This window comes from Nestor notabilis, unplaced genomic scaffold, assembly GCF_000696875.1.
Source record: "Nestor notabilis isolate BGI_N333 unplaced genomic scaffold, ASM69687v1 scaffold17783, whole genome shotgun sequence".
NCBI classification, from domain to species: Eukaryota; Metazoa; Chordata; class Aves; order Psittaciformes; family Psittacidae; genus Nestor; species Nestor notabilis.
Window position 1 is genome coordinate 31,650 of NW_009923498.1, and position 13,081 is coordinate 44,730.

At 36.7% G+C, this 13,081-nt stretch overlaps 1 protein-coding gene across 1 annotated transcript in view; it reads left to right on the forward strand.

Annotated features, from left to right (window-relative positions):
- PDE6C (phosphodiesterase 6C, cGMP-specific, cone, alpha prime) overlaps positions 1-12,152 on the forward strand; it is a gene marked incomplete at its 3' end in the record, with an annotated part of 22,856 nt that extends 10,704 nt beyond the window's left edge. Inside the window, exons 2-16 of the mRNA XM_010012168.1 lie at positions 551-703; positions 805-894; positions 1,126-1,266; positions 1,803-1,877; positions 1,967-2,031; positions 2,141-2,207; positions 2,940-2,987; positions 3,187-3,336; positions 4,022-4,165; positions 4,249-4,317; positions 7,412-7,558; positions 7,938-8,045; positions 8,150-8,259; positions 10,325-10,412; positions 12,052-12,152. Coding sequence (XP_010010470.1) covers positions 551-703; positions 805-894; positions 1,126-1,266; positions 1,803-1,877; positions 1,967-2,031; positions 2,141-2,207; positions 2,940-2,987; positions 3,187-3,336; positions 4,022-4,165; positions 4,249-4,317; positions 7,412-7,558; positions 7,938-8,045; positions 8,150-8,259; positions 10,325-10,412; positions 12,052-12,152 — 1,556 coding nt within the window. The remainder of the gene's footprint in view (positions 1-550; positions 704-804; positions 895-1,125; positions 1,267-1,802; positions 1,878-1,966; positions 2,032-2,140; positions 2,208-2,939; positions 2,988-3,186; positions 3,337-4,021; positions 4,166-4,248; positions 4,318-7,411; positions 7,559-7,937; positions 8,046-8,149; positions 8,260-10,324; positions 10,413-12,051) is intronic.
- Positions 12,153-13,081: the final 929 nt, after the last annotated feature.

Genomic DNA, 13,081 nt, shown 5'->3' on the forward strand with positions numbered 1-13,081 from the left:
TGGGAGTCTGTCAGACAGGAAATAAGAAACAGCTCGATCAGACAAATACCTGCTGGGCATGCCTCTCTGCCAGAGGCATTTTCAGCCATATACATTCAAGATAGATGGTAGTTTTAGACATTGTTTGATGTGGGACAGTTTCTATCTACAGAAATAATTAAATAAAAAATATTAACATAGCTATGAAATAATTCTCTTACATGCAAGCCATATGTATTAGACTTAGAGGTAGCCTCAAAGTTAAATTACTCTCTCCTTTATCATAGATATTCCCATATCTTTAATTCCTCATAATTCTAATAAAAACATGCACAGAACTTGATTTCAGAACCCACATTCATTACTAATGCATAAGTTAAGCTTGCACATGTAACTGCAAGATTGAGTTAAATAATGATAATGGAGTTTTGTGTGTATAAACCTACCACACTATGAAACTCTGCTCCTGGCATTGCAAATGGAAATTTTCAGCTGAAATGATCACTTGCCCTTGGCGTGGTAACTAACTGTTACATTTTTCATTTGTTTTGGTTTTCTTTTTTCCTTTCAGAACAACCATTTTTCTGACTTTCTGGACAAAAAAACTGGTTACACAACAATCAATATGCTGGCAACCCCAATTGTGCAGGGTAAAGAGGTGCTTGCTGTTGTGATGGCACTCAACAAATTAAATGCCACTGAGTTCTCAAAAGAGGATGAAGAGGTAATCACCTCAAATGTCACACAACAGTGCAGTTGTTAGTTCAACAAGTAGTTTGGGTGAATTTCGTGTTTTGCCTTATTTTTGCATTTTCTTGTTTTTAGGTTTTTAAAAAATACCTCAATTTTATATCCTTGGTCCTAAGAAATCACCATACAACATACCTCTACAATATTGAATCTCGAAGAAGTCAGGTAGAGAATATTTTATTAATGATAATACTTGGGTTTTGTGTGAAACAATTATTATTTCCACTATTTTATGTTCTTGCAAGCTTATCAAAGTAAGGATAGTGTCTATTTAATTTTTTTTATTTAATAACAGTAATGCACCTTATCGTTTTATTCTAGAATGCCTAGGAATCATATGCTTATGTTTACTTATCATTGTTAACATTTACTCTCTTTCTCTTTTGTTGCAAATAGATGCTTTTGTGGTCTGCCAACAAAGTATTTGAAGAGCTAACAGACATAGAACGGCAGTTTCACAAAGCACTGTATACTATTCGAATGTATTTGAATTGTGAAAGATACTCTGTTGGTCTGCTGGACATGACTAAAGAGAAGGTAACAAACATTTTGCCTACTTGCTAGAAATGTGCTACTACTAACTTTAAGCTATAAAATCCATCTTTCTAATTCATTTGTTCTGCATATTTCTAGTGCACTTCTCTCCAAGGCAGAAAGTTACCATGCTCTCCAACCCTTTGAGATAATTTCTATAAAATCTAATCACATCACAAAAATGACACGCAAAACATAAGCATGGCAAAGGATACAACCATGATAAACAAACAGGCTAATTCTGAAATAATTTTAACAATTCCATGTGAGAAAGGGTAGAAGAGAGAAGTGCAGGTCTTATTATTCCTTTATAAATACCTGCCTTTTAAAACAACAATTAAGATGTACAACTTTCCAGAGATAAACTTCAGATTAGCCTGTAATTTACTGCCAAACATTTCTTGCCTGGTATATATTTAACAGTGTTTTCTTAATATTGTTTTAAATGTGACCTTAGTACAGCTATGGAGAAAGAAAATTAAAATTGCTATCTGCAGATGTCATGTTATCTATGAACAACCTGTGTGTCATTTTCTCAGGAGTTTTATGACGAGTGGCCAATCCGGCTGGGGGAAGCAGAGCCTTACAAAGGCCCCAAGACACCTGATGGACGAGTGAGGATATTCATTTTTCTATTTATGAATCTGAATTTTAAAAATTGAGGTTGTACATGTCACTTACATGTTTTCCTCTTTTTATTTAGGAAGTCAACTTTTATAAGATTATTGACTATATTTTACATGGAAAAGAAGAAATCAAAGTCATTCCGTGAGTATTCCTTAGCAGCCTGTGAATGCATGGTAATTAGATATATTGCTGGGATAGATTAGTAACGTCTATATTGCAGAAATCATTTAATCTCATTCTCTCTCTAAAGGTCACCTCCAGCAGATCACTGGTGTCTTGCCAGTGGGCTGCCGACATATGTTGCTGAAAATGGATTTGTAAGTTCATAGTAAAAGTAAAAACTAAAAGTTTTAGTTCTTGCAGTTCTTCTGATTGAACAAAAACCTCCCAAACCTCCCCACAACCAAAAACCTCTACAAAAATACCATGCTGCTTCCAGTGTCATTGGTTCCCAATGAAATCATATGTATCGGTAGCCTGGATGGAGACAAGGCCTCAGCACAAACAGGCTATATATCCGGAAAATTTCCCTCTGATTGTGGTGATATGGGAGGAATAATGTGTGTGTGTGATGTCACTTTCCAGGTGTGCTAACTCTCACAACAAAATGTCAAAGTAAGAAAATAATCATATACACAGTTCTAAAAATTTTCCTGAGTAGACAATATTCATAATTCAAAGTTGTGATGTATGAGTTATTAATAACCCTATGGCTTTTTTAATAGCGGTAAGGATAGTGTCTTTAGTACTGAGTTATTTCTTTCTATAAACCCCCATGCCATTTTAATCTGGAAGTGATTTTCTTAAAACCGTTATGCTTGTGCACTATATGACATCACATATGAGGGACTTTTCTACAAGCACTCTGGAATGACGTCTGTTAGAATAGCCACATGTAATTTAATAGGAACAGCTTTAACATCTGTAGCTAGCTAGTGTGGTCACCATTGTTAGCTTAGAAAATAAACAGACCTTTTTAAAATATCAGGCCAAGTGTTGGTGCATCTTACATTCCATTTAAACAATGCCTCCTTTTCTTCATGCTGCAGATTTGTAACATGATGAATGCCCCAGCAGATGAGTATTTCACATTTCAGGTAATTCCAGTAATGTTAAAAATTATAGATATTGTAGAAAAACATGTTAATGCTTTCCACCAATTAGTTATGCAGTTGATCACATAAGTAATTTCTCCTTTGTTTGTGATGCATGGGTCTCAGTTACATTGCATATATCAATAGCTGTATTACTAATTTCAAAGAAATATACATACTCAGTTCTTCGGCTTTCCTACAGAAAGGACCAGTGGATGAGACCGGATGGGTTATCAAAAATGTCCTGTCATTGCCCATTGTCAACAAAAAAGAAGAAATCGTAGGAGTTGCGACATTTTACAATAGGAAAGATGGAAAACCTTTTGACGAGTATGATGAACAGATCATTGAAGTAAGCTTAATGGGAGTAGAAGCTTTAAGGAGTAATATGATATTAATAAAAATGTTATTGTAAAAAGTAATTTTAAAATATCTAAAAATTTTCAAGTAGGCTGTCTTAACATCCAACCAAGTGCCTGTCTTCTTCACTATAGTTTCTTAAGGATCAGAAATTTTATTTGCCTTTGTAAACCTGAAAATTTAGGAGAAATTGTTTACATTCTACTAATGAACAAAAGTCAGATATAATTATTTTTTTAATAATTTGACTTTTTAGTGATGATCAGCATCTCCTAATTAGCAGTGGGTAAGCTGATACGACTTGTAACTTGACAATGGATATTGTGGCTGTGATCATGGGAGTTCCCAGAGTGTTCATGATCACATGCAGTTGGGCAAGATGCTGCACAGTGTATTCAAGTCCACTCAGCTAACTTGAGCTTCAGAAGCCTCAAAGTCCTGTATACAAAATCTGAATATGGGCCCTTAACTACTAGGCTGAGACAAACAGTGTCATTAAGAACTGTAAAGTGTTAACAGAACTTGTTGATGGAAGGTGAAGGCCTCTAGTAAGTAGAGTCACACATTGCTTTTCAAAGAATGCTACCAGAAACTGGAGTATAAGAAAAGCATACTCAAACCATTAGTTTAATTTTACTGTCATTGTGTCATCTCCACTTTTCTTGCCTCTGTTCCAGACTCTCACACAGTTTCTGGGGTGGTCTGTTTTAAATACTGACACTTATGACAAAATGAACAAGCTTGAAAACAGGAAAGACATTGCTCAGGAAATGCTTATGTACCAGACAAAGGCCACCCCCTCTGAAGTTGAATCTATACTGGTAAGTTTCTGCCCACAGTCACAAAATTAAAGTAGGAAATTTGCTACATAAAAACTGAATTTCTTACTCACTTTCATTTTTAGAAATACAAGGAGAAATTAAATGTAAATAATATAGAAGAATGTGATCAAAAGGATCTTATCAGGATTTTGGTAAGTCATTAAACTGACAATTTTGGTGGTGTGTTTAAATCAGATAGTGATATGTCTTCATTTTAGAACAAGTTGTGTATAGCCAAATCCTGATTAACACAATTGATTTTAGCTCTCATTTCCACAAGCTGATTTAGTAAATCATCCTCTACCTCTTTGGCTCTTCTATAGGTAGATCCCACTGTTACCTACAGGGAAACACTATGTTCCAAATATGTGCCAACAGACCTGGACAGTGAGAGTATACAGAAACCATTTATATGAATTAACATTTAAAGTGTTCTTTAAATACTTTAAACATTTAAATTTAAACATTAAAAATTTAAATGTCCATGGGAACAGTGCTAAACCTATAACTAAAATTATTGAAAATTTTGAGAATGAAAGAATGGACATTGATATAAGTTCACATTCATTCTGTGTAAGGAAGAACATGTAGGAGTGTCCAGTGGAACTAACCTACTCTCAGCTTAATTTTCCTGCATTTCTTTCTGACAGAGAAGTCCAAAGACTTTATCGCAGTGACTTCACATTGATAAAACAGCTTTGACCTAATAAGTTAGAACTCCACTTCTAGTAAAACAAAAAAGAATGACTTTCTTTTCCAGACTGTGCAGTCCTCTGGCAGCCTTAGTATTTCAATCTAGAAAGGGAGTGTCTTTCTGGAGGAAAATTCCTCTTTGTGCCCAGTTAGTACACTTACTTTTTTCTTGTGGAGCAGTCCTTGAGCAAATGCACTGGCTTACTTTATTTGAAATAAAACTCACAGGTGTGCTCCAGGAAAACACTGAATGAACTCTCACTTTTAATGTATCAAAACAGAGCTAGGCTGTAGAAAGCAGGTCAAATACACACAAATCTGTTGACTTCCAGTAGCAGGCACTTCACATATTTCCTCCTATTATACCACATTTGCTAATGTAGACATAGGCATAGGGAAAAGATCTCACTGAATTATTTTTAGCTACGTACATGTGCATGCTGGAACGCAGTGGTGTTCAGGCTTTACTGGCTGCCACAAAACTAATGCTCACAAAGCTTAACAAGTGGTGAAACCAAAAAACCAAAAGGTGTGCAGCTTCACATACCTTTTATGGTAAATTTCATTTAGCTGCATGAAGAACTGTAAAAATTATTAGCTAAACATTATAAAATCTCTCTACTGGTAGAGCAACAAGGGATTATTATGGTACAGGCTCCAAATGTAAAAACATAGTGATGGTATGAATTTTTATATCTCCCAAAGCAATTAAAATGAGTCCTTTCAACATTATGGAGTTACAAATTCAAAGTTACTAATATCTTCTGTACAGCCAGGGCTACATGCAAATGCTTTATCCTATTATAAAACCTGGAATCCCAGATAGCTAATGGGATAAAGCAGGTGTTTCTAGATCTGATGATTCACAAAGTAATGAGTCTTAAAACACCACTGCTCCAGGTTTCCTTGTCCTTGACCTCAGATCAGAGTAGATAGAACGGAAAATCCTAGGGAGAAGGAAATGCCTTTGGATGTTGTGCATTATTTGTTGAAATACACGCATGCATTCTGTCCTCTTTTTTCTAGAAAATGGAGCTCATTTATAGACTACTATGAAGGAAGGGAGTAATTGTGATCACACAATCTATTTTTAGCATTGTGTAAGACTTCCCTGAATTAAATCTTGTTTGGATTGGGGTGCATTCTTTAAAATATATTAGCTTTCCCTAGGCTTTGGGATATACAGATGAGCAGTGTTATAGAACAGTTCACTAATGTCACTATTAACAGTTAATCGATGTGAATCTATATAATGTATAAAAAATAGGGAATTTAATACAGACTCCTTGGCTTTTGTATCCTCTGCATTTTAGAATTTAGTGTATGTTTCATGGAGGTTCTTTAGTAGAAGGAATAGCTGGCTTAAGCTCTTTATCTGTTCTTCAGGAGAGAAAAATTACCACATGGAATCCAGACAGTCTGGTGAAATTTGGTACATGAGGAAAAGATTATGCACTTAACACCGTCCACTACTTCTGGAATGATCAGTGGTCAGGATTGTTCAGAACAGACTGTCGTAAACTACAGAAAGGGAATTACTAGCACAGAATTGCCACCAGCCACAGTACTAGAAAGTAAATGACACTAAGGAATTTGAAGCCAAAACCACCATGAATAAATACTATATGCTTTGCACATTTAAGCATTTTAACAATTTTTACTTTATGCATATACTGGGATTATTCGAGAGCCAAGCAGTGAAGAATCTGCTGCAAGCAAACGAATGAGAACACTAATAAGATTTGTGATATTTTACAGCTGGTGTTGTAGGATTTCCCAGTCCACTTTCCATGTGCCAAATCAATCATATGGATTTGGGATATCTATTAAGCAAATATAGGCTATCACAGACAAAAAGAGACTGCCACAAGAGGCAGACTAAATTTGAGAGTTGGTTGTAGAGCAGAATAAAACCACCAGCACTCCAGATACTAAAAAAAATGTACAGGAATTTTTGCTTGCCTATAATCTCTCCAAGAGAAGACAAGGCTATGGGCAGGTAGGCACGAAAACAAGGTTTCTGTTATTACAAAAAAAGATGTTGCTGTTCTCCTTTACTCTACCATAAAAATAAAATGTTTTGTTCTAGACAGGTTAGTTTTGCTCACTATATTCGTCATTATTCATAAGATCCAATAGGGAAGAACACTTAATAATTCTGGTTGTGAAAAAGCTGAACTGCAGCCTTCAGGTCAGGCTAAAAGTGAGAGAATCACAGAATTTTATAACAGGAAGGAAAAATTCCAAGGCCTGATATTTCTGAACTAATGAAATGTTGAGGTGGTCACAACAGATTGTGTTAGAATTCAGAGTAGGAAAATAACACCACCTGGTCAAGACTTTTACCTATCATCTTTGAGCAGAAAGGAGCAGTATCAAGATTGTGTTTCATAACTTACTCTACATTAGTGTGTACCAAAACCTGAGGCCTTTGAAGATACAGTAAGCATACTGTCCTTAGGCAACTTTTCGACTGAAGTCAGAAAAGAAAATCTGAAGGTTTTTCTAACTGTTTTCTTGCCAGAAAAAAACATTGTGTTTTTGACTTTTCAGAAGGAAGAATTACCTGATCCAAAGGATTTGGAACTGTATGAATTCCGTTTCAGTGATTTCCCTGTTACAGAGCATGGCCTGATAACTTGTGGAATACGACTGTTCTTTGAGATAAATGTTGTTGAAAAGTTCAAAGTCCCAGCTGAGGTCTGATTTATTTTGTCTTGTTTATATTTATTTTAAGATAAAAGAAAAATAGATGACTGTAGGTGTTTTAATATAGAAGTAGTCAGTACTAGAATATTACTGGTATAGATATCGATCTTCCATTCTTAATTAAACATTTGCATATTTTCATGAGGACTTAAAACTAATCTTAAAAATGTGTGAGGCATAGAAGGAATTAAATCAAGGGGCATTTACTTAAGAAAAAATTGCTATTTCTGTGTTTAATTCAATAAAAAGCCATTATTTTCATAGAATTTTATTATTATTACAGTAATTTTGTAATATATTCCAATAATTTTATGGCCATCCCATCATTTTGTTTCAACTAATGGCAAAGTATTCATTTTGTTCATAATAGGTCCTTACAAGATGGATGTACACAGTCAGGAAGGGTTACCGAGATATCACTTACCATAACTGGCGACATGGATTCAATGTGGGACAAACCATGTTTACTCTGCTAATGGTAATATTGCTAGTATTAACCTTACATTCATTAGTTTTCCTTTCAGTTCCAGCTGGAAAATTCAAGAATGTACACATTCTAAATTATCTGTTTTTCTTTTACAGACAGGCAAAATAAAGAAATACTATACTGATCTAGAAGCCTTTGCCATGGTTGCTGCTGCTTTCTGCCATGATATTGATCACAGAGGGACTAACAACTTGTATCAAATGAAGTAAGTGCAAATATTCAAATATACAGAAATGCAGTATTTTTATTGGCAAATGAAAAACAAAAACAAAACCCTCAACCAAACCATGTCAGAACTCACAAAAATCTAAGATATATATTCCATACTCATCTGGCATGATTAAACATTTATCCTACTGAAGATTTCTGCCTCAGAGCATTCGCCATTACAGCTGAAAAAGAAAGACAAAATGCAAAAGCAGAATCTTAGAAGGGATCTGCAATTCATTTTTAAGAGAGACTAAGGTCTAGCAATGCTTGGATTGTAGCAGAGCCTCATGCACATCAGGCCACAAAGAAATAAGAGAAGTAAATCAAAATCCCTAACTGGATTATTTTTTTTCAAGCCAGGGCATAAGCATTTTTCTGAAGAGGGAATCAGGATGTGGCATAAACAAGGGCCAGTTTAGAGTGAGACAGGTTTTAAGATGCATTCTTTTTCTCTGCTTTTTCTACTGTCTGATTTGACTAGCTCAGTTGTCTGTGCCATTCCCCCCCCCCAGTTTACTTATTGATGTATGTCCTTCCTCGAGGTGTAAGCATCTTGTGTTATACAGGATTCTCAGCTAAAGAGCTTTGTTCTGCCACTGAGTCCACACACCATTAAGTTACGCATCACGAGGTTAAGGTTTGCTGTTCATGCTCATTTTTGTTCTCAGCAAATATTCTAAAGGATTTCTTTGTGATTTTCCCCCCTTGTTTCTTACGAAATACTAACTAATAGATGCTTGTTATAAAACAATATTAATTAATTTTGGTTTAAACTTACCTTTTTATTACAACTTTACATCATGGTGAGACCCACTCTTCTTCTGAAGAGTGAACAATCTACTCTTTAGCCTTATGTTCTGTTAGGGCTTGTTTCTATGTGCTAGCTGGAGAACTGAGTTTTTGCTGAATGTCACGTGTACCAGAAGATTATAACTGTAATTTTCTGAGTACAGTTTCCACTAACTGCATCTCCAGAATGATTCATCCTCCTCCTCTGACCCTGGATACACTCCTCCCAGGAGAGGCGTTTCAGCCTGCATGCTAGAGCAGTGACACGAGGGGATTTTCTGATTATTCTCAGGGATTCTCCAGGTGACGTAGGAGACAGAGAATGAGACACTGATTCTTATTCAGCAGACTGCCTCTCATACAAACAAGTTTAAGGGGGGATTTAAATCTTCCTGCTGTGGTGTTCCCTAGCTGAAAGCCCTCTACACGAGGTCATACGCAGTAAGGCTATTTATAAAAGTTATCAGGCTTTACTACGACAGTCCTAATCACAAGTCAGAAAATACAGGTAGCATGTAGCAATCCGCCTTGGGTTATCTGAGGAACAGAGTTATTAGCCACAGGAAGAAAGGAGCAAAACACACTTCTCAACATGCAGAACCCCCTGGAGCCTACGTAGATAGGATACTTACATCTTCCTCCCACTACCATGGTCTGACGCAGAATTTTCTCTTAGCCCAAAGTCAGAGCAATGGTTTGAGCTCTGTGGTAAGTCTGAACACACCTGAGCTGTCAGAACTTGTGCCATCCATAAAATGGTGATTTTAGGGAAAGGGAGGAGACCAAGGGCATTAGAGGAATTAAATTCCATTATACTGTTACTTTAGATTTACCTTACAGGAAACTAGAATCACAGGGGACATGGCCCACAAACATTACAGAGAGTTCAAAAGCTGTGCCAAAGAACAAATACCAAAATGGATAGAGGCTACTTTTAAAGTACACAGAAGGTGTGTAGATTAAACAAACAGCAAAACTGAACATGCAAGATGAAATAGAGGCATGTTTTAAAAATTACAGGTTTTGAGGCATACCACACCTTTGATTTCAGTGGACACTGAACATGCAGGGCTCTCCAATTTCCATCATTACTCAGTCACAGAGTGAAGAGAGAGTGAAGACAAGCAAGTGGGGTTTTTTTTCTCTGCATCATACCAATGGTTAAGATATATAAACTATTGAACATGAAGTATTATAAACCAAGAAATCTGAATCGTGAATCAAAAATGTTGCCTGTAAAACACTGTAAAGAATTGCTTCTTTATCAACAGGTCAGCTGCTCCGCTGGCAAAACTTCATGGCTCTTCCATTTTAGAAAGGCATCACCTAGAGTACAGTAAAACTCTGCTGCAAGATGAGGTATGTCTGCATGAACCTCCTGCTCACACTGATCAACACAAAAGATCCAATTAAGTTATGATGTTCCAAATTTTACCACGACTTATTCATCCCTCTAGGTCCAGATTAAGAAATTATGCTAAAATTTGAAGTTTAAGCCAAATTCTTATGCATCGTCCACTCTTAGACAAACATCAGTAATTCCACCAGAAATAGACTCAAGATAGAAATGCTTTTCTCTGGGCCTCACTCCTCAGGTTCCTTCCACCTTTACAAAACAATTGATGTTAAAACCAAAGCAGAAAATCCAATCCATACGTACAAAACGTTGTCATTAAACCACTATCCCCAGTTCATGAGGTCTGAGGTCAGCTGCTGGCGCTGGCAGCTGAGGAGCACAGGGATAGAGCTGTCTATGGGAGGCTCCCTTTACCCTCAGGTCAGACCCTCCACAGAGCTGACCTCGTTAAGGTATCACGAGGGTCTGCTGCAGCTCCCATCACCCAGCTTCCCTGAACCAGGCAGGCGTCCTCAGCTGCCTCACCGCAGCCTCCTCAGGCTCAACAAAATGGCAGCAGCACAGCCCGCCAGGCCCTCTGCCCCCAGAGCCCTGATCCTGCAGGGGGAGTCAGCCATGCTTCCCTCAGCGGCACCTGCCTCTGTCCTGGCTACAAGGGAAGAGACGATTTACAACTCTTTACTACATGTTTTGTGAGGAAATAGGAGGTTTAACAGGCAAGGCTGGAACACGTTTGCCACTTCCATCCCACTTGTTTGCAGCAGCTTGGCAGGCAGCCATTTCCACCCTCATTTTTCATTTCCTAATCCCTGTGGTGTTGCTACTTCCTGACCCCATGAGGCTGCAGAATAAATCCTTACACTAACCAGCAGCACAATGATCATAAACCCCCAGAAGATTTATAATTTGAAACAACCCAAACCGTCTTTATCTTTATTGACGGCAATGTATGTTTTCAAATGTGATGGCAGGGACTAACTCCTGCTCTTTGCACGAGCAGTTGTCAGGACCTCTGGAGGCTTTTAACAGTGGCATTGCTGTGCTCCATGCTCTCCCATTCATTGTCCCTTAGTTAAAGAAGGAAGGAAAACCAGGACACTGAGAAAAAGTACTGTGCGGTGCCCTCATTCCCTTGGCCTGAGGAGAAGGACACTGCACTTACTATACTAGACCCCTAATACCACTGCAGGCAATTATGCCAGCCCAGGATAACAGGAGGAAAAGGTTTCTACTGTGAAGCTTTAAAAAGTCTAGGAAAAAAAGTCGAGGTTTATGGAATGTGAACTGTAAAGAAATTATGAAGAACTGCCATTTCTTTACTACTTACACAGAATACAGGTGGTGTTCTTGGTTTTAGTTTGTATTTGGCAGCAGCAGGACTGAGTCACTGTGGATTTATTTATCCGTGCTGCCTCTGGGGGCAGCATCATAGATCCACCTACCGAGCACACAGTTAAGTTAGAATTTATTAGCCATGAATAAGGGCCATCTTCACCAACAGACTGATTTTTCATTTGTAGTATTATTTTAATTTAGGGAATGCAGTTGGCCAATTTTGTTACACTATTCCACAAGACAACTAGTGCAAACCAAAGACAGTGTTATAAAAGGAACTGAATCAGTAAACTTTCCATCTTGCAGAGTTTAAACATCTTCCAGAACCTGAATAAGCGCCAGTTTGAAACCGTTCTACACTTATTTGAAGTTGCAATAATAGCAACTGACTTGGCTTTGTATTTCAAGTAAGTGCAAAATTCTGTACAATCTCCTACTGAAAAAAATTCAATCCTATAGAATTTATAACTGTAGTTCTTAGTTATTTATATGTAGAGTACAGAGCTATATTTAATATTGTTACTAAGTCTAATTCTTGTAAAAAGCCAAGATATTCTTAGATTCATTGTAAGCTTTCAAATTAGAGAAAGCATAAATGTATATAATACTTAGTATACATTTAGAAGGTCATTCAAATATGCTTTTAGTTATAGAAAATACTGTATTTCACAAGTGTGGATTCTGTAGCTTAACTGTGCCTGTGTGATATTTAGCATACCATACTACAATTACTCATACTAAAGAGGAGTATGCTTATGAGATGGAAATTGAGATGCTGGTTTAAAAACAAAACTGCAGACATCAACTGATCCCAGTGCTAATGATGCCAAAACCTCCAAATATCAAATCATCCACCCTATTCCTAAGTTACTGACTTAATATAACGGGTTTTATAATGGGTATTTTCCTTAGAAGTATTTGGAGCATTTTGTTTTGTTCTAATTGTCTTATGACTGAGACAATTTAAACTCAGGAGACAGGAAACAATTCAGTAAGTTATTCAACAAGAGTTATTAAATTTGAATGAAGAGTAATTCCATTATTTAATTAATTCTAAATCCAAGTCAGAAGATCTATTATAGAATCACAGAATCATAGAATAGCTAGTGTTGGAAAGGACCTTAAGATCATCATTAAGCAATAGCAAGACACATGTTTTTAAAAGTTCTTCTCAGCCAGGTCTTAGCACTTCTTTGGATTTTTGAGGTGAGGAAGTGGAAGAACATTTTTTTAGTATTTGCTTCACTCTTCCCAATTCATTATGTTAGAGGAAGCAACAAACATGTAATACTAAAGAAATATGAATGTCATAGAATCATGGAATAGTTAGGGTTGG